Below are 26,784 nucleotides of genomic sequence, written 5' to 3' on the forward strand. Positions count from 1 at the left end.
AGCTAACTTAAACCACTAGTCCTTATTGAAATCAGGAGAGAGGACAACAGTAGAAAGGAAAATAGAATCTGATTGGATCTGGATGGGAGTCCAGACTCTCTGTGTTGGCAATTATAAGACATCTGGCAAAATGGTCTCCCAGATCGGTTTCCTTTGCCCATCAGGGGAGATGAGGCTAACAATCAGGATGCGCGAGTAAGTTAGACTTACTACGCATGACACAGAAGTGCCGATATCATCCCCAGCAAGTCATTCGTTGATTCATTCATCCATTCATTCAAGCATATGTTTGTTGAGGACCTACGAGGTGCCATAAACTATGTTGTGTCCTAAGAAACCAAAGTTAAAAGGCACAGTCCCTGCCTTTTAGAACTCCTGTGAAGAAGGTGGGCAAAGTTGCTGGAGGGAATCAGAGAAGGCCTTCTGTGAGCATTTGTACAGAACTCAGAGAAAATGGAAAAATGAACAGTTAATTTAGGTGGAATAGTGAGGGCAGGAAAACTGCTCCATCCTGCAAAGGTATGTGGTCTTCTTAGGACCTTAGGCATCCAGCTAAAGCTTGTGTATATGAAGAGCAAGGCTCTTGCCTCTCATCCCACTCACTTGGCCTGTCTGATCTCATAGCTTCCCACGTACCTTGTTTCAAACAGACAGTTCCTGTCACTACACTTCTACGGTAATTTGTAACTATCTGTGTAATTGTCTGTCTTCATCACTACTCTGGGAACTGCCTGCTTAATATTCATGTCCCTGGCCAGTAACTGACAAACGGATGGCATCCACTTAATTGTATGTGAATGAATGATTTAACAAATAAATAAGGAAAGAGAAAATACATAAGAGACATGTGACAGCAGGAAGATAGTGTTTGCTTACCTCCAAGTTTACTTTGGGTCCTGCTCAACATACTGATGATCTGATCTTGCAACCCTCTCTTTTATGTAAACATGAAAAGCAAATTCTTTCAAGATCATGAATTAAGATAGTAAATGTTTTTCTCACCCTAACAGGAGCAGTGATTCTACAAATAACTGTATATTCTCTGCTCCTTCCCCACAGTATTTGGACTGTAAATGCCCTGCGTATCCCTGGGACTTTGGAAAACAGCTCTTACCTCTTATCTGTACAATCAAGATAGATGTGACCTCAACTTGTAATCCGTACAAGGTAAATGCTTGGGAACAATGGGTCATCCCAGGAATAGCAGATAATAAACAAGGAAACTTTGTGTGAAATAACAGGTTATCGGGCTTCGAGGATGTCTGTACAATAGGGTTTTCGTCCTTTATGGACCTGGGAAACAGAGTGTCTCTGGGAGAAAAGAGCTCAGGCATATATATATTTCCAGTTAAACAAGCTCACAAATCAATCTGATTATCCAGCAATTCAACTAGGATCTGGTTTGCATCTCGTAAACAAACACTTCTGGTTTTACCTTTTTGGGTTCTGGCATATTATTAATATAAATAGTGTAGATTCCACTTTTATTAAAACCAGCTTGATATACATCTGCACAGTCTCTAAATGGTTTCTCTTCCTCTCTTTTTCCTCCCTTTAGTAAAACTGCAAAAAAAAAAAAAAAGATTGCAATATGTGAATATCAGCACCAGCAGCACCCACACGGACCCTGAGCATTGCTAAGCATGTGATCATTTCTTTCACACAAATGTCAACACTGCATTTACTGAAAAGTCAATCATAAAGACAATACTAGATTTTGAGGTAACTTTACAAAATTACACAACTGATGGAAAAAGCCTTAGAGCAATTTCTAATTGAATATTTATATTTTTACTGAATTTCTTAATACATATTTTTGTCAAGGAACAAATGATCTGTTCACATAATACCTCCAAATGTTAACAATTATTCAATATTTTTGGCAACATTTCTAAAACATTCTTACCTACATTTCACAGGAAAGTTTTTTTTAAAAAAAACACTAAAATACTTTTTGGACAAGGAAGAGATGAAGATAAGTTTAAACGCAGAAATGCAGGATGGAAGCTTAAAACACTAAAAGGAGGTAATGTTTTTCTTTGGCTTTTAGACTAAAAAGCTCATAGACTTTTTACAAAAAAAAAAATAAAACCGAAATAGGAAGCAACCTTCTAAATAACTAAATTTGGAAAATTGAGTTACCACCCAATTTGACTATCTAGAAAGAAAATGCAACTGAATTTTGTCTTTTTGTTTAATACCCCAAAGTTAAACCATCAGGAAGATGATATACAAATAAAATAGCAAATGAATAAGACTTTTAAGTTCAGTTATATTAGGGTGACAAGTTATAGTAAAAACTACAAGTCAAGGGAAGAGAAGAAATTTAGAGATAGTCCCTACTGAGAAGAACCTTATTTTATCCACTGAGCTTTCTCCATGATTATTAAGTTCTTACTATGAAATAAAATACACATAACTCTATTTAATCATTCTTAGCTAAAGACATATGTTGTATTTATAAAATATGTATGATTTACTATTTTCTACTATATGTTATATCATTTTAGTAATCAGTTTCATTTAACCTTTTCCTAGACATTAAGACTGTTTTATAATCTTAGCCAAGCGGGGAGGCTTACGCCTGTAATCCTAGCACTTTGGGAGGTCCAGGGAGGTGGATTGCTTGACCTCAGGAGTTTGAGACCAGCCTGAGCAAGAGTGAAACCCTGTCTCTATTAAAAATTGAAAAATTGGCAGGAGTCTGTAATCCCAGCTTCTCAGGAGCCTGAGGCAAAAGGATTGCTTGAGGCCAAGAGTTTGAGATTGGTGTGAGCTATGATGATGCTATGGCACTCTACCCAGGGAGACAGAGTAAGGCTCTATCTCAAAAAAAAAAAAAAAGTTTGTAATCTTGCCTTTAAAGTTTCCTATTACTTACTAAGTATCTGCTTTTAATCACATCGGGTATGATCTTTCATAATAAAAATATCAAAGGTAATCAATGCTTTTAAATTCATTTTAAAAACTCTGAAATACCGGGTGGTGCCTGTGGCTCAAGGAGTAGGGTGCCGGTCCCATATGCCTAAGGTGGCGGGTTCAAACCCAGCCCCAGCCAAAAAAAAAAAAAAAACAAAAACTCTGAAATACAAAAATACTAGCCTTACTTAAATTTTAGTGCATGATCTTTACTAACTTACAGGTAATAAGCAGTCTAATCTTGGTAGGAAGAATTAGTGTCTCAATATAAATGTTCCAAACTTTCAAAGATACTAAACTATGTTTTAAGAAAGTGAGATATTTATCATCTGATATGTTGCCATAACAAAAAAAAAAATTTAAAAGAATTTAATAACATGATTTTCTACATAGTGCATATTTTGCACTAATGGTTTTAATTAGTTATATTAATAATCCAAACACTCTCACAATTACTGTATCAACTTGGAATAAATAAACTAATTAGAAGCCTATAGGTTCATATGACAGTGAAGAACCACTGCACAAAATGTACGCAAAAAACAGTTTAAAATGTGTATAATATGCCTATCAAAATCAATAATTAATAACACTAAATATGGACATATCAATAGGTTATATAAAGGTATCATTTTCAAAAGTATCAATGCAGCTCCTCGACATTTGCTCTTTTTAATTGCATGGCCAAGAGCTGCTATTTTTTAAAAATGAATCAAACAGGATTCCTAAATTCTAAATACTGAATCTGTTCATCTGTTGAAAAGTAGAAAATCATGTAATTGGACACAAAATAAAAAGGATGTAAAGAAATACCAACTAAAATTTATGATCTCTTGAGAGGATGAAAAACACAGGAAGATGTGGTTAACAGGAACCCAACAGAAAACCCGTTTTTCTTTTTTGGGTGAGAAACTGAGAAAGTCATCTATCTAAGGAGAAAATTCTTCTCTTATATATACCACTTCCTGCCCTCTCTATTTAGGTATGTCCAGAAAATACATTCCCGTCTCTCTTCTCTGCCGCTTCCCCTCCCCTCCTCTTTTCCACTGCAGGAAGATGTGGGTGAAGAGGCCGTGTGTGGGAAAAGGGAAGCTATTTTGCACACATTTTCAATAACAGAAAAGGGAAAAGCTGGGCATTATCTTATTTTTGTGGAAACTAACTGTACAAATATGTTTTCCAAACCATGAATATAAATTGTATACCTGGGAAAATGGTTTAAGAATCCTATCATAAAAAGGCATAGTATCATGGTAATATTATGAAATTTTTGTGTTAGGGCAATATATCTGACATGTATATTTCTCTTTTTTTATTAAATCATAGCTGTGTACATTAATGCATTTATGGGGTACAATGTGCTGGTTTTATATACAATTTGAAATACAACAACTGGTTAACATAGCCTTTACCATACTTTCTTAACTATTGTATTAAGACGTTTATACTCTGCACTTGGGCTTCTTCTATGACTTAGCAATTATGAATGGGTATATTTTGTTTTCTTGTAATTTAATTTGAATTTTTGAAAAATTGAAATACATTTCTATCCAGAAAAAAAAAGTCATTCTTTTCAGAAAGATTAGATTGTTTATACTGATTCCTTATTAATTAGCAAGCATTATGGTTAAAAGTTTGATGCAGGACATATTTTATACTATTAGAGCATTTTCAATAAATTTAGGAAGCTTTATGAACAGCTTACCTTTGATATATTTATTATTAACATAGATGTGGTTTGAAGAGGGTTCACTCTAGAAGGGTAGATTGATCTTCAGAGCTTTTCTGTTTTTTCTTTTTAAAGTCAGGTAGTTATAAATATTTCTAAGGCCAGTATGTGAATTAGATAGCTCAAAGTAGAGTGAATGGGGCGGCGCCTGTGGCTCAGTCAGTGGGGCGCTGGCCCCATATACCGAGGGTGGCGGGTTCAAACCCGGCCCCGGCTAAACTGCAACCAAAAAATAGCTGGGCGTTGTGGCGGGCGCCTGTAGTCCCAGCTACTCGGGAGGCTGAGGCAAGAGAATCGCTTAAGCCCAGGAGTTGGAGGTTGCTGTGAGCTGTGTGAGGCCATGGCACTCTACCCAGGGCCATAAAGTGAGACTCTGTCTCTACAAAAAAAAAAAAAAAAAAACAAAGTAGAGTGAATGGAGAATATTAAGTACTCAAGTAAACACTCAAGAAATAGTAGTTGTTATTATTATTGTTGTGGTAGTGACAACATTGTTAATAACCACACCATATCGTTATTTCTTCCTATAGAAGGGACAACAGTAGAATGTGGAAGGCCAGCCTGTCCAGTCTATGGAGTAGTTGGTGCTGGTCTCTTTCACTCTTACATTCAGACATTATCACTGTTTGGATCCAGGGTAGCGACAGTTTATTGCTTATAGCAGGATCATATAACTTATACGATCCTCTCTTTGCCAAGTTGGTTAATGGGCCTATTTCATTCATTGACTAAATCAAGTTAGACCATTGCTGTTTAAGTCTGAAAGTAACAGATAATCTAAATTTGCTTGCTGTACATTATAAACTTTAGCTGAATAGTTAAGATTATTTAAAGATTATTTTACATGAAATTATATATGATTATGCTGGTTATAGGGCTTTCAACCTTATAATTTTTTTGCTTGACTATTTTCTTTGTGAAATGCTGGAGAGTTCTGAAGTTCAATGTCATGCTTAGATATTGAACAACTAGACACATAGGAAATACTTTAAAATACAGAAAGACAATATTAACAATGAATTTACTGAATATTGCAAATTACTCAATATTTCCTCTCTTTCCCCTCACCTTTTGTGTTGACTTCTCTTGATCCCTTCTCAACTTATTTAATTGTCTTTTCTCTTTTCTCATTACTGGTTTCTTTCTCTCCTCACTTACCATGTGGATATTCACTAAGATTGCATTCTTGGATCACTATTCCTTATGCCTCTGTTCCTTTTGCAAACTATCTATCATGCCTTCAAACTTCTGACAGATTTATAAGATAAATAAGCATTTTAACAGTATGTTTTCTTTTCTCTTAACCTCCAGATCCATATTTCTTACCCATCTGTTGGGTAGTCCCTACTGCAGCCCTCTCTTAGTTCAACCCATCCTACATTAATTAATTCAACAAATACTGACTGATCATATACTCTTTGTAAGACTTTCCCTAGGAAATATGGAGATACGGACATAAGAACACCCAAAACTGTCCTTATGTAATCACATTCTTATGGAAGAAAGAGCTATTATATTAATAGAATTTCCACTCACGATAGCCATAACCATGATTAGGATCTACCATAATTTTATCTTCCACAATAGGGGAAAGTCAATTCAAGGTGGCTTGAAAAAAAGCTAATTTTTTTGATCATGTGATTTAGTAATCCAGGGTAGAACTTTATGTAAGGTATGGTCAGGTGTTAAGTAATGTGACCAGGAATTGGTTTATCTTGTTCTTAATCCACTTATTCTTGGCTCTCTTCCTGGTCACAAGATGGCTGGCAACAGCTTGTGGGGCTATAATGTTACCAGTTTAAATATAGCACCAAATAGAGAGATCACAGGCAATTGTTATCTTAAAGGTGTGGATCAGGAGCATTGGGAGCATGCAAAAGAACCTTTTCCATCTGCCAGGTGGACTCAGGGACGGCTGCCCAGAAGAGCTCGCACTTGAAAGAACAAAACTTGTAGAAAAACTTATCTGAGCTATATTTTAACAGCCTGGTATGTCGGTTCAAAGACTTTACCCACACTAGTATCAGCAAATAAATCTAGAAAGTCCTAGGAAGGAATCATCATTCATTCTTTTCATTTAGCTTTATCTGTACAACTAAATCTTTGTCATCTAAAGGGGGAGAATGGGAACCTTAAGCAGGTGTGTGCCTGTCTTTCAACAGCCAACCTTCAGTCAACAAGCAACCTGACACCCCCGTGCCAACAGCTTTCAGCTTTATCCTGTTCTTCCCTTCATTTGCCCAACAAATTTCAATCCAGATGGTACATTCACCACCAGATGGACTTCAGGGAAGGACCATGAAAGCTGAGGTAGTGAGTCACTTCAATTCAGATGAACATTCAAGAGAAAACTTCCTGGAATGTGGAATTAGTAATTCCAACTCTCAATAACCCTAGCAGATAACATAAAGGCCAATTAGCGTTACTACTAGAGACAATACCATGTATAAAAAGCCAAAGCCCTTGCTCCTATCCATTTCCTAATAAGTTGCTGTAGTATTCTTTTTAAACTTTTTACCTGTGGCTAATCCTTCATGTCTTTCCAGTATTTAGCAAACATTAGAATGTCTGTGTTATCAGGTTGTTTATTCAAGGATGGCTTTTGTGGAACTCTTTGAACTATCATTATTAGGGAGATCATAGCACTAGGAATTGACCTTAAATCTGCTTTAACACAGCAGGTTGCTGAAATTAACTGAGCTTATGAATGAGTAAAAAATAAAAAATAGCACATCTGACAAGGTGCAAATGAACAAATGTTTGATTAGATTTTGTGCATTTTAGTCAGGTGTGTGGCCATTTCATAGAATGCCCATTTTGCAAATTGTCCCCAGAATCCTTATTTGAAGAGACTTTTAGAAGTGGAAGAAGGTAGTAACCTATATTTTGAGGGTGTGAAAAGCTTAAAATATTTCTAGGAAGTCCAAGTTTCAATGTTGTGTGTGGGAGTGTAGGGTGAGAGAGACTTACCAATGAGTCTATAAATACACATACAAATATGTGTAGCTACAGGAATTTATACAAGCTTTTTACTTATTATAAGTGGAAAATTTCAAGGTTGGTATTTTTTCTAATAGAATACATGTGCAAACAAACCTAAAAATCTGTGGGATGATATCTTAGCATGACTATTTTTAACCCACAAAAATATGACAAATACATATGGTTTTATATGTATGTGTGGGTCACAGTATAACAAATACATATATACTCTTAATATATAAGTATATTAAGTACTCTTAATACTCTTAATGTCTTTAGTTAAGTAGCTAGAACCATTGTCTTTTAACAAAGCTACTATTCATTTTTTCTGAAGTCCCTCCAGTCATGGTCTAAGTGAATGCTTGACTATCTTTTATTAACTGCATTATTACTTTAATTAAAAAATTTTGAAAAAAGAGCTATTTTACTCTCATTTAAATTCTTTATATGTATATATTTTAAAGATAATCTATGCTATCATTTTCTTGGTGAAATTACAATAATCCTGACCATAATAAAATTAGCCAGAATTAACTGAACACTTGTGTTAAAATCTGGATTTTGAGTGTCAAGTATGTTTTATAGGCTTTATTTCTTTTAATCTTCCTAAATGTTCTATAAGGTAGAGTTGTTAATATATCATTTTATATGAGAGAACTGAACATCAGAAATGCTATCTAAGTTCACCAAATAGGAGACTCTATGACTACGCAGCTGAAAAATCTCACCTACTTCTTACTGGGCTGTCGAGTAAAGTTAAACCCCAAAGGAACTCCAAAGAGTCATCTTTCACAGATTCCCCAGCAATTCCTATCTCAGCTGACATGGACAAGAAGATAACAAGAAAGAATAAAAAATGTTGACATGAGGCTAGAAGAGAGCCCCTGGCAGTAGAATTGTCTGGGAGGTGGGGACTCACAGCAGAGACGTGAAGCAGTGACAGCCCACAACTTCAACATCTAACAGAGGATCAGGAAGTAAGAGGTCCCTGGACAGCCACATTGAATGTCATCGTGTCCATACCTGGAAAGTTTTACTGACTCAGGACTTATTGTTAATTTTAGGTATATACTCTCTCACTGGTTACTTTGTCTGCTTTCCACAGTCATTAGGAGTGATATAAAACCAAAAGACAATACAGAATGATTGATATGAATCATAAAGTGTGTGGGTTGGTCTAGGACACCAGGCAAACTCTAAGGCGTGTGGTGCCTGGCAGTAGAGCTAGGACTGGAACTCAGATGTCATAGAATTTCTGTTCCTTCTGAACCATCACACCCTGCCCCTTTTCATTGCATACCTCGTAGCTGCTTCAAGATGCTGGACAGCAACCATTTCAGTGTAAGTATTGTAAAAGAACTCTGGTTGTGAAAACAGACTATTGACAGCAAAATAATATAGGGTATGTAAAAAAATGATAAATACACAAAAGAGGTTCAACTACATTGACATTATATAACAATTGGACTTATCAATCCGTTAAAAAGGTGACTCATCCTTGGTAGATCACATAGTAATAGACTTTATCAGAGGTAATCTCACTCAGAATGTGACACTCAAGCTAGTACTAGGATGAGACTCCAGTACACTTAAAATTAGTTATGATGTTGGTACTCTTCGCTTGATAATAAATTATGAGCTCCCATAGGAAGTTAAAAGTGTTGTGAATGACTAGTTTTACAGGCTCTTTGCAATTGAGATTTTGAAAACTCTTATGCTAAAGATAAGTATTTGTATGCATTTAAAGCTAAATGGACAGTTGTAACATTTCTCAAGTTTTACCTTTTCCTCCCTCCTTAAAGTGTGAGAAATTTCACAATATTTTCATTCTGTGGTTGATGTGATTCATATGTACTGAAAGATGTTAATAAAATGTGCTTTCGTACTTTTTCTCAGAGTAATTATAGGTATCATTTGGTTCAGTGTAAAGTACCATAGCTTAACTATAACTAATGCTTATTGTTCCATTTTTGTTCCTGGATTTGTAAAATAGCTGTTGCATTTGACTTGAGTGCGGGTGAGTCCAGGAAATGACTTAGTTGAAATTCTATTCAAACTATGTGCACTGCTTCACTCTAGCCAACCAATCTATGAAAGCATAAGAAGAGCTGGGGTTTGTTCATAGAAATGTTGGAACATCAAGGAAACACTCTTTATTGTGGCCTTTCACCCTGCTAACTTCTAGGCCCAGCTGGAACCAGGAGATAGCCCTTTTCAACGAGTTCCTCTTGTTTCTGAAGTTGAACTGTAATTGCAAGACAGAATTAACCACAAAATTTCAAATCTTCCCCAAAAGATGCGGTTTAGAAACAGTTCATGGGAGAGGTCAAAGACTGTATTATTTTTTATTTTGTTATCATTAGTTTGGCTGTCCACGATTCACACAATTTTTTAACGGAAATTATGACTTTTCAAAAACAGATAATAGCTCCATCAAAAAGGAGAAATATACCATTTCCGAAAATAAACAGTCACTTTTGCCTTAAGCTATTAGGTTTTATGAAAGGAAGTGCTAGCGAGGGTGGTTCATTTGAAGGAAATTGTAAATGTTTGACATATAATTTTCTGTCAAGATAAAGCATTTCCTTCATTAAACGGGAACAAGCATTCACCACAGTGTTCAGCGGATGACTTCCTGTATTTTTCTTTCTCCTTCTACCTAATGTTAAATTGTGCATTACAAGAAGTCAATGAGAAACCAAGTATTTTCTCCAGTCAATGAAAATGATATTTCTATTTTTATCAATGTTTATATGAGTGACATTCAAGCAGTTTTAATTTCCTCCCATCTCGTGCGATGTTTTTAGAGTCATTCTTAAACTCGAGGGACTTGCAGTTCAAGCGATCTCATCCCCTCCCTGAATGATTTACTTCACAACTCCATAGACACAGCACGGGAGGTAAATTCCTTTCAGATGGTAGAATTACTCTGAGAACAGAGCCAAATGACTCTTCGGCACTGAGAAGGAAGCAAATGCCTCATTTCCCCTTTGAAGGAGGCCAGAAGCCCCCAAATGATGATCAAATGTTCCATATCACTATAGTCAGCCCCTGGGAAAGACACTTGAGTCCAACTAATATAGATCCCTTTAAAAATCTGTGGTACCATATGCCTTCCAGATGATGTGAAGTAATTTTCAAAAATGAACTTCACAAAAAAAACTCCTATGAGTTGAAGTTTGTACTTCTTATTAGAAAACTAAGTACACAAATATATTCATTTTTTTGTGTGTATTTTTAAGCATTCTCTACCCTCCTTACCTAAAATGGTTATCAAGTTTCTTGAGGGTGAGTATATAAAGATTTCTGGTTTTATTTGTCTTATTCATTTTCCTCTTCGACATGTTTTATTAAACCATGTTATTCACTAAAACTCTTCCATTGAAGAGCATATACCCGTTCCAAAATCCGTTGTTCTTTTTACTTAACAGCTATGGTTACTCACCACTGAAAAAAATCCCTTTCATAACACTGCTCACTGTTTGCGCCTCCCCCCTCCCCCAATTCTACATTTTTCTTTTGGTCTCCTATTTTTGTACTATGCCTCTAAAAGAACGCAAATGTTCTGTCTTTAATTTTACACTCATTACTCCATCTAATGAATGGACTCATCACCTTACTATGTAACTTCTCTGAAATTGTATACAAATGTGCACCTGCGTCCTTGCTCTGTGGAGTTGGTGTGAGTGAGAAGGGGAGAGGGCAAGTTTGCATCAGATTTTCTAATGGATCTGTGACCCCCCAACAGTTAAGAGTCATTGCTTCACGTGGACCTTCAATGATTTCATCACTTGTCTCCCCCAATCTATGTGGTTGCAATTTCTCTGCCTACCAGACTCTGTCCCATGGCCACCTCAAAGCGTCCAAAACCAAATTCATTGTCCTTCCCCCTTAAACCTACATCTCCCATCTTGTTGATTTTAAGGAATTCATCAACACTTCCTAATTTATTTAACCTAGACATTTGAAAGTTTTATTTTATTTTACTATAAAGTCTTTATTTCTTATTGATTCTAAATTTGTTATTTTTACACATTTCTTCTACTTCGTATTTCCATTGGCCTCTGTTTCTTCTTAATCTTATCATTTTTTTTCCTAAAAGATCACTTTGAGAATTTGAGGAAAACCATCAATTCTACCTTCCCTTCACAACATAATATACTGGGTAATATCCTGTCTCTAGAACCAGCTTGCTCACTTGCTAGCAGTATGATATTTAATAACTATTTACCTCTCGGCGTTTAGTTTCCATGTCTTTCAAATAAGGTTAATAATAGTACTTATATCAGAAGGTTGTTATCAGAATTAAGTAAGTTAATAAACACAAAGGGCCTAGAAGACTGGCTCATGCCACATATTTGCTAATATTATAATAATATGAAAAAATACCTATCTGGTTTCCCTGTTTCCAGGCTTCTCAACTTTTCAGTACGTTCTTCCTAAATTTTCACCAGGGACATTTTTCTAAAACCCATATGTCACCATTGTCCTTACATATTGACAATGACTACTTGTTGCTTTAAGGGAACCCATGTTGCTTCCTTGATCTTCCCCAGTTAACCTTATCTTCCACTCTCTTGCCCTGACTCTAAGATTTAGGCTGTGGATCTATACATTCTGCCCTCCTTGCGTGCTCTCGTGACTTGTAGCTAATATACATGCTGTTTGCACTCACTTAGCTAATATACAATTGTTTGCATTCTCTACTTCATTTTGAAGACTAAATTGCCATCTCCCCATTAGAGCCAACTTGCCTTTGTTTTAATTCTAGGTCAATGCCTACCAGCTATATAACCTTGGGCAAATTCATAAGTTCTCTATAAAGGTTATAAGAGGATACTGAACATAGTAGCTCCTTCTTACTACTATCATATGGACATATATGAAGATTAAGAAGTTACAGCCTTGGTAAGCTTCCAATAAAATCCTCAAGAAGACTCTACAGATGCTGGAGTCTGCCGTTCTGCCCCTACCATGATTTTCATATTCCTCCCATGTGTTTTGCGGGGGCCTAGCAACACTGGGGTCACCTCTAGCAAAGAATTCTGTAAGAAGAGGAATGGGTAAACAATGGGAAATAATTGTTTACCCATTCCTCTTCTTACCAAACTCTACATTCCTTAAAGCCTTAGACTAAAATACCTCTTTATTTTTTATTTATTCATTTATTTATTTGAGACAGAAGTCTTACTTTGTCACCCTCGGAAGAGTACCAAGGCATCACAGCTCACAACAACCCCAACCTCTTGGGCTCAAGCAATCCTCTTGCCTCAATATTCTGAGTAGCTGGGACTTCAGGCACCAGCCACAACACTGGCTAGTTTTCTTCTTCTTCTTCTTTTTTTTTTTTTTCTCTTTTTTCTAGAGAGGAAGAGTCTCACTCTTGCTTACGCTGGTCTCAAACTCGTGAGCTTAAGCAATGCACCACCTTGGCCTCCCAGAGTGCTAGGATTACAGGGGTGAGCCACTGGACCAGCTTAAAATACATCTTTCATTCATTCTAGTGGTCTGAAAACAACATTTGGCACATTATCAAAACTTCTCAAGTATTTGTTAAATAAAATAGATAAACATTCAGCAACTGTAAGTCCATCTTTGCATAAAGGGAATATTTTTGTTTAGTTTTACAGTACTTATCTGCTATGATATTTGATGCTATGAGATACATTTAAGCTCAGTACAACTTATAAACACATTTTCTGAAATAATTCTCCAAATTTTTCTCTTCTTTTTCTAAACAGATAACACTAGCATCTTGAATGCTACTCAAGATGATACTCTTCTCTTCCCTTCGAAAGAGAATCTGAAACAAAGTTATTACTATATTTTGAATGAAGCAATAAATTTACGGATCTTATCTTAGTAGAACAAAAACATGCTCCAAGATGATTTGAGTAGTGACACAATGAGTCTGTGCAATTTTTATGACAGGCCTAAATACTATTTTCTTTTTTCTTTTCTTTCTTTTGCACACTTTGTTAGTTATTAAATTCTCAATAAAATGTTTACTGTGTATGTGTTCAACCTATGATGATGTTTTAACTACCACTGTACATACATGACCAGTGACTGTTCAGTAGTCACAATACCTAATTATTCTCCCTCAAAGAACTCCAAACTTTGTTTCTAGGCTATTATCAGTATAAACTATTTAATTCCGGTAGCTATTTAATTTTGGCAATTTTGAATTGCCAAAAACATGAAGCAATCAGCTAAGCTTTGACACTGTGATAACATTGAGGGCAATATTTCTTTAGTGGGTAATGTTTCTAAGAATAAATGTGACCAAATATTTGCAGACAAAGGTTAGACAAAAATAAATGTGTTACCCAGAAGCCTTACAAAATAGATGTAATTCAGTTTGCAATGACTGTTTGCCCAAGATGCTACTATTGTCTGTTTAGAAAAAGAAGAGAAAAATTTGGAGAATTAGTTCAGAAAATGTGCTTATAAGTTGTACTGAGCTTAAATGTATCTCATAGCATCAAATGTCATAGCAGATAAGTACTGTAAAACTAAACAAAAATATTCCCTTTATGCAAAGATGGACTTAAGTTTCTACATCGAACAAATATTTGGGGAAAGGGTACATTTCCAGCTAACACTTCTGAGGAATTCTTAATCACATAACTTTAATGCATTATAAGCTTTTTAAGGAATGAAAAGAAAACAACTATAATTTTTCAGCATTTATAAGTATATGTATACTTATATATACATGTACATGCTACTTATAAGTATAAATACTTATAAGTACATGCTATTCATATGTATATTTACATCATGTCCTCTTTTTAACTTGATTGAAAGATAATAAAAATAATAACTGTATTACTTATTTAAAAACTTGATTGAAAAATAATAACTGTATATTTTATAAATATATATAATATATATATATTTATAAAATAAATATATATATTATAAATATATATAAATAACATAAAATAACATTTATGATATAAATAACATAAAATATCATAAAATAACATTTATGATATAAAATGCGGTATTTTAATACATGTGTACATTGGGGGATAAACAAATAAGGCCAATTCACATTTTTATTATCTCACATAATGGTTATTTCTTTGTGGTGAGAACATTCAAAATCCACTCTTCTGGCAACTTTGAGCTAGAGAATTTACAAATACAATTTGTATATATTTGTGGTGTACTGAAAAACCGTCAGGGAAATGTTATGATCCCATTTTAGAGATCAGATAAATGAGGCAAAAAATGTTGCTTGGATAATTGTCAACTGTCTAAAATGCTGAAAAAATTGTTTATAGATAGCACGTAATAAATGTGGGTTTAATCGAATCTTGTAGTTCAGGAGAGAAAAAAGAAAGTAAAATTTAATGTGTCAACTGTGTCCCCAACACTATGCTCTTTTACTTTTATATTGAGAATGTAAATGAATTCTTTCCCTAACATGGTAAGATAAGATACAATTATCCTGACTTTAAAAATGATGAGACAGGTTCATAAAGTTAAATTAATTGCCAATGACAGGGGATACTCATTGAAAATCTCCTCTCTTGCCTTGTAGTATTATATTTGGGCTCTTTCCACAAATGGCTAACTAAGAATAAAGCCAGAAGACATTTAGGGTCAAACAAAATTTTTGGCTTTTTGGAGTAGGAAAGAGCTCATTATGTTTTTGGAGATTTTAGAGAAGACATCTACTTGAGCTTTTAAAATATCCACTCCCCAAAATTGGATGCACTATTCATGTGTATTGATTTTGGAATATTTGCATATATATTAATTTAAAAGTAAAATATTTACATATAATCCTTTGATACATATGAAAAATAAATTTTTGGTTATAAAGCAGAAAAAGGTTTTACCCATGTGTTTTAAAATTAGGATAAAAGTTCATTTTACTAACTAGTATTTAATCCAGTATTACAACTTGTCAACTTTTTTGTTTGTTTTTGTTTTTGTTTTGAGACAGAGGTCTTACTTTGTTACTGTGGTAGAATGCTATGGCATTATAGCTCACAGCAACCTCAAACTCTTGGACTCAAGCAATCCTCTTGTCTCAGTTTTCATTTTTAGTAGAAACAGGGTCTCACTTTTGTTCAGGCTGGTCTTAAACTTCTGAGTTCAAGCAATCCGTCCACCTTAGCCTCCCAGAGTGCTAGGATTACAGGAGTGAGCCACTGCACCTGGATGACTTTTAAACTATTTAATTTGCAATAAGTGAAGACTTTGACTCCAGGGAAAATAAAGATATGCAGAAAATTAAAATCTTGATAGAAATCTTAAATAAGCCACTCTCCGTTTTATGCCTGATTGCTAAAATAACTAAATATCTAGTTAGACTACCTTACTGTGAAATTAAAGGAAAAAATAAGAGTAACAAACAAATAAAAAAAGGTAAAAACAAATAAATAAAATGACTGTGAAAGTACAGAACCTTTCGGAAAATTGGGTAATTCTCTTACATTAGGATTAAAAATCTTGCAGTTAGGTCAGGATTTACTTTAGGGTTGTATCATTCAAGAGAAAATTTAGTAGAACCTCCATAGACGACCTCCTCCTTACATTGACCACATCCTTACATCACAGGACATGCATCACACATCTCAATGGAAGCTCCTTACATTCATCACCTCCATATGTTAACCAGTTTGCTACATTCCCTTGGGCAGTCAGTTTACAGAGGTTCTATCATTCATGCCTAGAGGAGTAGAGTAGAGACAGTAGAGACAAATTCAGCTCAATGATAATTATTTCTATTTTTTGGATATGCTAAAAAATAGACCAGATTTTTGTATCATAGACCAGATACAATTACTTTTGTCACTTCCTAAGTGGCTGCTAAGTGCATGGACCATGGTTGCCATCATAATTTTTCGATAAATATTTCTTGAATTGATTGGATGTTTGCTTGCCTAATATTGGACCCAAAGTTCAAACATAGCCATGACATTTAATTTTTAAGTCACACCCCTTTCTTCTAAAAGCTTAAGGACATATTTACTAGACAAATACTAAGAAAGGAAGTTTTATAAGTTCGCAGACATACGAGCTCTGTGAGAATCACCAGGGCTCGACAGCTCTAAAATCATGAAAAAATACGACTCAACTCCATGTGCTTTAAGTCTCAGAATGATAAGAAAAATGTGTTTTCAATCACTCCCCAAATGGATACATTTCAATATGAGGAGAGATATGTCTCATATCAATACTTAATTTTTAAATACTCAGGAGCTCTATTAAAATTCTCTGGCAAAATCCTACCATGCTCTCCTTCCAGTGGGCTCTCGGTCAAGGTTTTGGCAGACTCTGACTGATTAGCAGGTTTTTTCCTTCCCAATCACATTACTGAGCATACCCAAATGGAGCTCTGGGAACTCACTGTTTGAAAAGTATTACTTTACTTAAGTACATGAAAGGCTTGTTTAGACTATCTATAGGAGATATAACTCTAGGTAATGGAGTGTAATAGAGAAATGTGAAATGTCTTCAAAACAAGATCACTTACTATGGCGTTACCCTCTATATTCATATCTATACATGTAAGTGTGAAATCAGCTAATTTTTCACAAAGCTCAATTCCATTATTCAATTAAGGGAGCCTCCACATTTGTGTGCTGCATGTATACAGAGCCAGTTCATGAATGGTCACATAAGCCACAGTTTAATGACAACAATAACTTTCAGACGTAAGTGGAAAGTTCTTCCACTTCTTCACTCATCAGGATTTATAATTCTATCCCCTTCATCAAAGAAAGGTTGATTAGAGGGGAGAAGTGTGGAAGATGATCTCAAGCTGCAAACTTTGAACAGCCATACTAAAGCTCAGGGGAGGTTCTGCATAAAGTGAGCAGGTGCACACAGAGGCGCTCATTCAATAGTTGTTGGGCGGATGGATGGGTAGACAGATGGATGTCTCCTAAAGAGGTACAGACTTTCATATATTCTGCAAGATTAAATGGCTCCAGATATTTTAGTAATATCAAAAATCCCTAATTTCCACCCACACACAGACAGCACAGTATAAATGTGCCTACATATCCCTGCTGTATCTTCCCTGCACAGGACTAAGCACAATTGATTTTAATACTTTTAATAAAAATGATACTTTCTCACTCATAAAAGTTATTGGGAGCAGTCTTTATCTCCTTTTCTATGCAAGCAATATTTTCCTTCCCTCCTCCCAATCTGAAAAGGAAATAGTAAGTATTAGTTTTAATATTGGAATCCTCCTGAAACTCTCCCTAAACCAATCTATAACATTGGCTAACTTCTGTCCTATATAGGTAAGTGTCTAACATCATACTACTAAATATTTATCCATGATGGTATGATAGATTTTATCAAATGTTAATAAGACCTAGAAGAAATCAGAAAGCTCTTTTAGAAAGATATTGTGAGTTCACAAATTCAAGCTGGTGAATACATTCTCTGAAGTTAGAAACTGAGGAAAATTGTCAACAGAATTTCACAAATGCTTCTAAGAATGATCCTTCTGACGTTTCCACATAGCAATCAATGCAATCTAGAAAGTTGCATTGAGTATCTACTTGCTCATATACAATAAGATATTTACAACACCAAAGCGAAGAGGAAATTCTCACCACCTTCTTTGGTGCAGAGGCTGACGAGGTTGTGAACTGTGTCCATCAGTTCCAGCTGCTGCTTCTGAAGGACACTGTTATTTGTGGTGGCTCTGTTTAATTGTTTCTCCAGCTCCTGGATGATATAGCTTTGACGAGTAACCAAGTTTTGAAGATTCTCTTTCTCTTCCTTTAAGGTGTCCAACTCTTCCTTGTGCTTTCCCTCCATTTCTAAGATTTTATGCTCTAATAAACTACAAGGAAGTAAAAACAAGACTTAGTTTGGACAATGCTACCCATAAAAACACACCCCACTAAGAACCTTATAATTCTATTAGTTCCTAAGTTTACTTAAAATTAGAAATTTTCATTAGGTATTTTACCATAATAGCATTTCTTAAATGAAAGACTCATGAATACATATATTTTTGAAATAAGTTTATATATATATATAAATATATAAAACATGTCAAAAGAGCAATCATTAAACCAGATACGTTCAAAGTAAGATTTACTTTTTAATTAAATTCACTTCCTTGGGGGTATCTTATTTGTAGGGTTACTGACTTAGAGAGACTCAGATAGTCACCATCTGGAGAAGTTATTCTTCAAATTTCATTAAGGAAAAAGGCCCAGTAAGAATCAATAATTAAATCTCACAATAGTTCTGTGGGATCAAGAACAGTAATATTAACACAGAAAACACAGGACTAGAAAATAACCTATCTATTGTCACAACAAATTCCTGAGATTTTGGATACCTGGTCCTGTATAATAACCACTAGCTTTCTTTATTTCTGAAATCAAGCTTTAGGGTTAGGCTTAAGGCCACCACAAGTTCCCAGATCAGTATCTAAGTAGTTAAGTAAAGGAAGACTCCATTGGGCTGGTGGCAGGGTCTTTCGGGATGCTTTGCTCTGAGTGCTGCAGACATCCCCCGAGGACCTCCCTCCCTCCGAGCTCTTTAAAGGATACTCCCTCTGTACATTGCACATTAAAAACGATAGAGAATGCAGAAGCACTCTTGGATCCTAGCAACTGACAGGAATAAAAAGCATTAACATTTTACAGAGTGTCTAATAGACTAGTATTTCTCAGGGGAAAGGCTTATTCAGTTTTCTCAGTTCTGTTTTTAGAAGGTTCAACCATTCCTTAGTTTATAGGGTGTTATTCAAATGCAACATACAAGAATGGGCACTTCATTTACCTTGGAGAAACAGAGCACTGAATCATTAGTATAAGTTTTTGAAAAGGGGACACTAAGGAGTGTTTTAAATTCAATACATAAAATAATAAAATAAAGTAGATTGAAAAAGCCAAATTTTCTAGCTCCATGAACGGGGGACAAGCTTTAATATGGGACTGTCCTTTGCACAGATTAAGAGGTATGGAGACAACTGCTTGTGCACTCAGATCTATGCCGATAAACCAGGCCTCCAAGCAAAGGCAGGGAAGTTGCCAATGAAGCCAAGCCTGAAAAATACCTCGATATTTTTATATGCTCATGTATAATACCTTACTAATTTACAACACCTTTGGTAGTGTGCCCAGATTCACACGTGAAAATTTCACATTGACACCCATTAGGGGAAGCTCCGTGACTTCTGCAAGATGAAAGATAAAAGCTTTTCTGTTTTTAATTGCCTTCATTTGACTGTGCACACCAGAGAAAGGAGCCTCACCTCGGAGTATCACAAAGCAAACCCAATTCGGATAGACAAAGGCCAACTGTGATGGTCACTTACTACAATTTTTTTTTTTTTTAAATGAGAAACTTAGTCAAGGAAATGAGAATGAGATGAAAGACAGAATCTCTAAGGGGTAGGGTGTGACTCACCATCTTTTTGTATTTTTTCCTATGCCAATAAACTGTTGCTGTTGGAGAAGTTCATGGCTAAACAAAAACGAACAACAAAAACCAATTGTCCTCTCTCTATGGGGTCAAAGTTGTCTTCCATCTTCTGGCTAAGTAGTTAGTGTGCTTGCTGTGCATGTCAAACGAGGCTTTCTCGGTGCCTATTAATTTTCAGTCTTCAGACCTAAGAATGAACCACAGCCACTGGCTTAGCTCATTCTCAACTTACTTTTAATTCCTTTTTTCCTACTCTTGTGGTAATGATCAGATGCAAGACGCCCATAATTTGGAGTCATTAACTTAAGAAAATCCCCTTTTAAATTCACTGGAGTTATCGTCCACCACCAACTAAATTTAGCAGTAACTGTTAAAATGACAACCATGTGTACTTCATAATTGGGAAGGTAGAGTCATATAATATTGCGTAAAAATTCTGCATTGCCATTTTTCCCTGAAATGAAATAAACATGTGTCTTTCAGTTTTCCTAATCAGCAGGTAACATTCTGGTTTAGAAAATGTCATGTTATCATTATAACTTGTATTTTCTTAGTTGCTAAGTGCCAATAGTTAAATAAAATATAAAATGACACTTTTCTTACCCAACGGATTTCATTTTAGAGAGACAATCTCAAATGTAAAAGACAGCAGCTATAAGAAATGTCTGTTTCAGGCATGATATATGTTTTTGGACTTAGGCATAAATGATTTTCCACTTTTTACTTCCAATACATCCCTCATTCAGAAAGACACATGCTGAGAGAAGACGTCCATCTGAAATGTAGAAGTTTTGTTTGTTTGTTTTGTTTTGTTTCACAGGATAATTTGAAAGGAGCTGAGAATGGAAGTTCTGGTGCCAAAGGAAACAATTCTGGACAGCGGCTTATAGAAAAAAGACCTGCATTTCCTGAGTAAAAGTAATATATAGTAGTACATTGGAAAGAATATTAATTTTCATAATTCACTAACCAACATTTAAGGTACTGTGACCACCAGATATCAAAAGACATGAACTCAGCCTGTCATCCTGAAATAGATACCCATGCAGAGTGAAGAAGAGACCGCTCACGGAAAAAAGAAGCCTGCTCTACATCACAGACATCTCCTGGGATTTGGAAACCCAAAAAATGTGCATGACAACTACCAGCAAATTGGAAACATGTTACATTGTTTTCCAAATGGCAGGTCTCACCAGTTAATTATCTCTTCCATTCATTTTCCCATCTCATATTTTTACTTGGAGCTTTCTTAATAATGTCTGTAGTCTAGTAATTCTCTATTAACTTTATTTATTGGGGACATCCTTCATATTAATTATAACTTTTTAGACTTCTTCAAGCAAGGCTGATCTCTTCTTGACCCCTGCTTTGACAGGCTCATTCCTCTGTTTCATCTTCTCCTCACATTTGGCTTCCAAAGACTGTATTCTCTTTCTCTTAATTCTTCTTATCCATTGGTTATTTTCTACTTTGGAAGTTAGCCCTTCCCTGTCTTTACTTCCAAAATGGTTTCAATCCCAACTTTACTTGCCAGAACAATCTGTATACTATCCCCACTGACACTCTCGTTCTTATAATATGCCAGTACAGTTGTGTAGCATTTAAAAAACATTATCTCTTTGATTCTTAAAGCAATATAGTGATAAAGATCAAATAAATATTACTAGATAATTTTTTTATTACTAGATAATTACCAGGGTAACTTTCAGGATAATTTGAAAAGAGCTGAGAGGAAATTTCTTGTCCAAAACCATGCAGGTATTAAGTATCAGAAACAGCACGTCTTTTCCCTCACTAAATCACAAATCTACCAATGACATCCTGCTGTTGTGACAATGAATGTTCCATAGTTTCATCTCTTTGATTTAGTACAATGTAACTTCTTCCTATTTCTGCTCATTATACCAGGAACCAAAGCATCACGTTAGCATCTCTTTAGTACTCTCCATCTGTTTATTCTGAATACTTGTCTTTCACAATATTCACACCTATCCATCTTTCCCTCACATAGAAACAATATTTCTTTGCCAAACCAGTTTGTTAAACGTAGTCTGAGTAAGTACAACTCTGCCTTAACACCTCTGCCATTACATTTAATTTTTTTTTTATTTTTACATATACATGTGTAAATTTAATTTTTTAATTCAGTACCCTAACCACATTCCATTTTGCCCCTGAAGCCTTTCATTGGTGCTTTAACATTTTCCCTTCCCATGTCAGGTGGGAGAGGCCACCTCAGCTAGGTAGGGAGACTTCATGTGTAGAGGCTGATCTGAAGGACAGCTTTGCAGCTCCAGTAATGTTAAGTAGACTAAGGGGTCATGTTTTGCCCGATGACAGTCTCTAAGACCAAGTTTCTCACTTAGGTTGAAGTGTGTAACACAAAACCTAAATACTGATTCCAAACTCTTTTCTACAATGTGTTCAGTACATTTTTAAAAAGCTAAATAAGAGCCCCGTTGTTAAGTTTGGGGGAGGCCTAGATTAAATCAATAGTTTTTATTAAGATACATCTTTTAGGATCAGTGGTCTATGTAATGACAATTTATGAAAATTTTGTACCTAAGTCCATACAAATTGAACGAGAAACCCAGAGACAGTTTCTCACAGGATTCCCTTTACTTCCTGTTTCCCATCTTTCTGGAAACACTTCGAGATGAGACATGCATAGAATTTTTGGCACTTAACTTCTAGTTTGAGGCAGAGGTGCATTTTCATGAAGAATAAAGTAAACAAAATAATCTAGGGCTTGACCTTTACTCAGAGAATCTAAATGAGCATACACAAAGCCCTATTTGAAGTTGTACACAGTCCGTTCCTTCCAACACGTTACTGGAAATATTTCAAATCATTGAACACATCTTGAAACTTTCACAGAAAAAGCTCTCTTTTAAATTGTTTCCCACAATAGAGTTCTTAACATAGCAGCCAATGAATTCACAGTGGTGACAGTTGCCTGAGTTCTATGTGTGTAAACATAGCCCTTCCAACAAGAAGGAAGATGTTGAAAATACAGAAACCTAATTTTTATCTGTCTGAACCTATGTATAGATATTTCAATGTTTGTCATTACCTTTAGTATGTATGGAGTCAATGTGTGTTACATACAAGGTTTGTAAAGAGTGGTTTCTTTCACTCTATGTGAACAAAAGTATATTTAATTCAGATTCAACTTCTATTTTCTTATTTGAGCACAGTAAATATTCTCTCAAAATCTGCAGTCACCTTTGGTAACACAAATTTGAAGCAGAAGCCTAGATATTATAATTAAACATTAGGAAATACATTTGTAAAAGTTTGGGGCAAATGAGAATAAGCTATGTTGCAAAAGTCAGAAATTAAGAAGAAAAAAGATTGATACATTTCATGTCATAAAATATAATTACTTCTATTAAAAATAGGTTGAACAATAAATAACTAGAGAAAAAAATTTGTACCATATGACAAAGTTTTAATATTCATTAAAGAGCTCACATGAGTTAAAGAAACAAAGATAAACAATCTCATAGAAAAATGAGAAACATATGTGAACAGGCTAGTCACAGAAGAAGAAATACAAATGGTTAATAAATATGAAAATATACACAACTTAACCTCCCAAGCAGCCAAGATCAGTAAGAGACCTACCAAACTTTTGGGAAATAGTGGGGGCTCATGCCTGTAATCATAGCACTCTGGAAGGCCGAGGTGGGTAGACCGCTTGAACTCAGGAGTTCAAAACCAGTCCGAGCAAAAGCAAGACCACATCTCTATGACAAATAGAAAAACTAGCTGCATGTGGTAGCAGGCACCTGCAGTTGCAGCTGAGGCAGGAGGTTTGTTCAAGCCCAGAGTTTGAGGTTTGTCTACCCAAGGTGGCAGAGTGGGATTTTATCAAAAAAAGAAAAAAGAGGGTGGCGCATGTGGCTCAAAGGAGTAGGGTGCTGGCCCTGTATACCGGAGGTGGCAGGTTCAAACCCAACCCCAGCCAAAAGTTGCAAAAAAAAAAAAAAACAGAAAGAAAGAAAGCCCATAAACAATTCAAAATACAGAATTAACTTATCAACGACTATAAAACTTTTTTAAATAATTACATCAACAACTCTAACTCTAACACATTATATATTTGCTAACATAAATAATTATAATGATTTGTAATGCATTTATAAAAATGAATTTCTACTTATTCTTTAAAGTGAATGAGGTATATCTATATATAGTTATATGTAACATATCTGTGATGAATTGTTTCACATATAAAATAGTAGAAAAAAGTCCCAGCATGATGTATGTGTTTGTAACATATACATCTTATAAATTTGTACTTAAGTGTGTGTGCAATTATGCTTGAATATATGCAGGTTTAAATAGACACACAAATATGCACACTCTCAACACGCATGTACATGTTATCATAGTTTCATGAAAAGTCTGGAAGAGTAAGTAACAAACAATCTCTGTTAATGATGACCCTCTAGGGAATTCCTCAGGGAATGCAGGTATAGGGGTATGAAATTAGGGTGGCTTGACATGCAATCCTATACACATGTATATAATTTAATGTCTACCTCAAGTTTCTCTTACTATTTTTTTTTTATTTACCAGAGAAATGTGGTCAACAGCCGTGGGTCCTGAGTAGGAATTAAAAAGTTAGGTTGAATTAATGAACTTTATAGTACTATTGTTAACCTTGAGCAATGGGCTTTTAGGAATGCAGAATAGTGCTGCAAACACTCTATTTCATTTATGCTAAGGGCAATAATGGATTTATAATATTTAATATAAACTATGTAATCTGTGTTTTCCACTGAAGGTATTTGTGTTAGTTGTTTATGTGAAAAGGGCCCTAGCTGGGTTAGAGCTCATGGGACATTTGCCACTTCATTATTTATTCAACATCCCCAAAGCATTTAATACTAAATATGCTAAGGGTAGAGAACTGTGCCCAAGGGCAAGAAGACAATGATAAATAAAACACAGTGTCTGTGTTCCAGAAGGCCACAGCTTAATAGCATAGAGATTTATAAATATAGACACACAGGCACACACAGATCATAATGTGATGGGATACATGAAATAATGGGGAGAAAGAGGCACAGTGCTCTCACGTAAGTAGTAAGAAGCAAATCCATCCAGTAGAGTCAGAGAGGGCTGTTTGAGGAGGTGACATATACAGTGAGTTTTCAAGAATGAACAGAAATTTGTCAGTTGAATAAGGAACGTCAAGCATACAAGACAGGCAGACCCTGGACACGTCTGAAAGTCTGATATCGACAACTAACATGATGGAGGGTTGCTACACACGCCAGGCACTATTCCCAGTGCTTTATATGCATCAGCTAAAGTAATCTTCACATTACCTCCATATGGTGCTATTACTGTCTTCTCTGTGTTGCAATTTAGGAAACCAAAGCACAGAGAGTTTACATAACTTGCCCAAAGTCACACAAATAATATGTGATGGAGTGGATTATACCAGGGATCAAAGGAAAATGAAACCCAGGCATTCTGGCCTCCGAGCTCACACTCTGGGCTATTAGGCTGTATCTTCTGGAGAAGAAAAAACAAAAAAAAAGACTAGAAGAAGTAAGACTGCACAATAAGGATTACATGATCATGAATTGTGCTCAAGAACTTGAATTTTTTTCCATCAGTTTTAGAGACTCATTAAGGGGTTGATAGAAAATTAGACGAAAAACGTAGTGACTTGCATTGTAGAAAGAAGATTTTGCAGAGCTCTGGGTAATAATAGGTTCAAGTGGTACGAGGCTTATGGCAGAGGTCATTGCAATGGCCTAGACAAGAATTTATGTGTGTTTGACAATAAATCATTAGTGTGAATAGAAGGATAAAAGGGGTTAGAAAAATATTTAGAAAATGGAATTGAAAGCATCAACAGTGTTTGGTGAGTTTGGGGAATTAAGGAAAGTGGAAAAATTAGGATATGATCCTTAGATTTCTAGTTTGATCCTAAGGTTATTATAATTTCAAAGAAAGAAAGTGTTATGTGCCATTAAATTTATTAATTTAAAAAACTACAAAGGGTAAAAAGGCAACGTTTTACTCAAACAGAATCTGTGAGTATTCTACTTGCAAGGAATAGAATGGAATAGCATAAATTCATAAAGATACTTTATTCCGATTTCTGATATAATTCATCCTATCTAATGCTAAGAGTTAAAAAGGTGTTACTTTTAGCAATTTGTAATGAACTTATCAAATGGAGAATAGATTTAATTAATCAGACTGCGACTTAATTTTTCATTTCTTCAGGTTTGTGAAGTATTAAAACATCAATACTTATGTTGTCATTACAGTAATTGGTTAGTAAGGCAGACTTTGGTGCCTTGAAATTACACACATTTCAATCACTTAAAATTAATTAATTTAATAACTTCCCCTAACTGCAATGAGAAGATAGATGAGGCTTATTAAATAAGTTCAGTGAATAAATAACTACCTGTGTAGTGATAGGCAAACAACTGGTCTAAATTTCTTCACATTTATATTTGTTTGTGTTCAGAGAATAACTTGACAATCACAACCATTACACCTGAGGCTGTATCACATTGAAAAATAATTTTTATAGTAAAGCAGAGAATTATTATGGCCTTGAACCCTAGTTTTGCAGTATGGTCAGGAGCAAGCTATTTGACCTCTGTGAGCTTCAGTTTTTCTTATGAGTAAAATTGAAATAATGCATACTTTTCAGGACTGGTTGGAGGATTAGCAATAAGAGAAACAAAGAACTT

The 26,784-nt window shown here is 35.2% G+C and overlaps 1 protein-coding gene across 2 annotated transcripts in view; it reads right to left on the reverse strand.

The window, feature by feature from the left end:
- The window catches only part of ANGPT1 (angiopoietin 1), a 249,671-nt gene that overhangs the window by 57,262 nt on the left and 165,625 nt on the right, over positions 1-26,784 (reverse strand). For both annotated transcript variants that reach the window (XM_053559457.1, XM_053559458.1), the window contains exons 4-5: positions 18,226-18,455; positions 1,436-1,563 (exon numbers count right to left, since the gene is read on the reverse strand). In XM_053559457.1, coding sequence (XP_053415432.1) covers positions 1,436-1,563; positions 18,226-18,455 — 358 coding nt within the window. The remainder of the gene's footprint in view (positions 1-1,435; positions 1,564-18,225; positions 18,456-26,784) is intronic.

The sequence above is a fragment of the Nycticebus coucang genome, chromosome 13, assembly GCF_027406575.1.
Source record: "Nycticebus coucang isolate mNycCou1 chromosome 13, mNycCou1.pri, whole genome shotgun sequence".
Classification (NCBI taxonomy): Eukaryota; Metazoa; Chordata; class Mammalia; order Primates; family Lorisidae; genus Nycticebus; species Nycticebus coucang.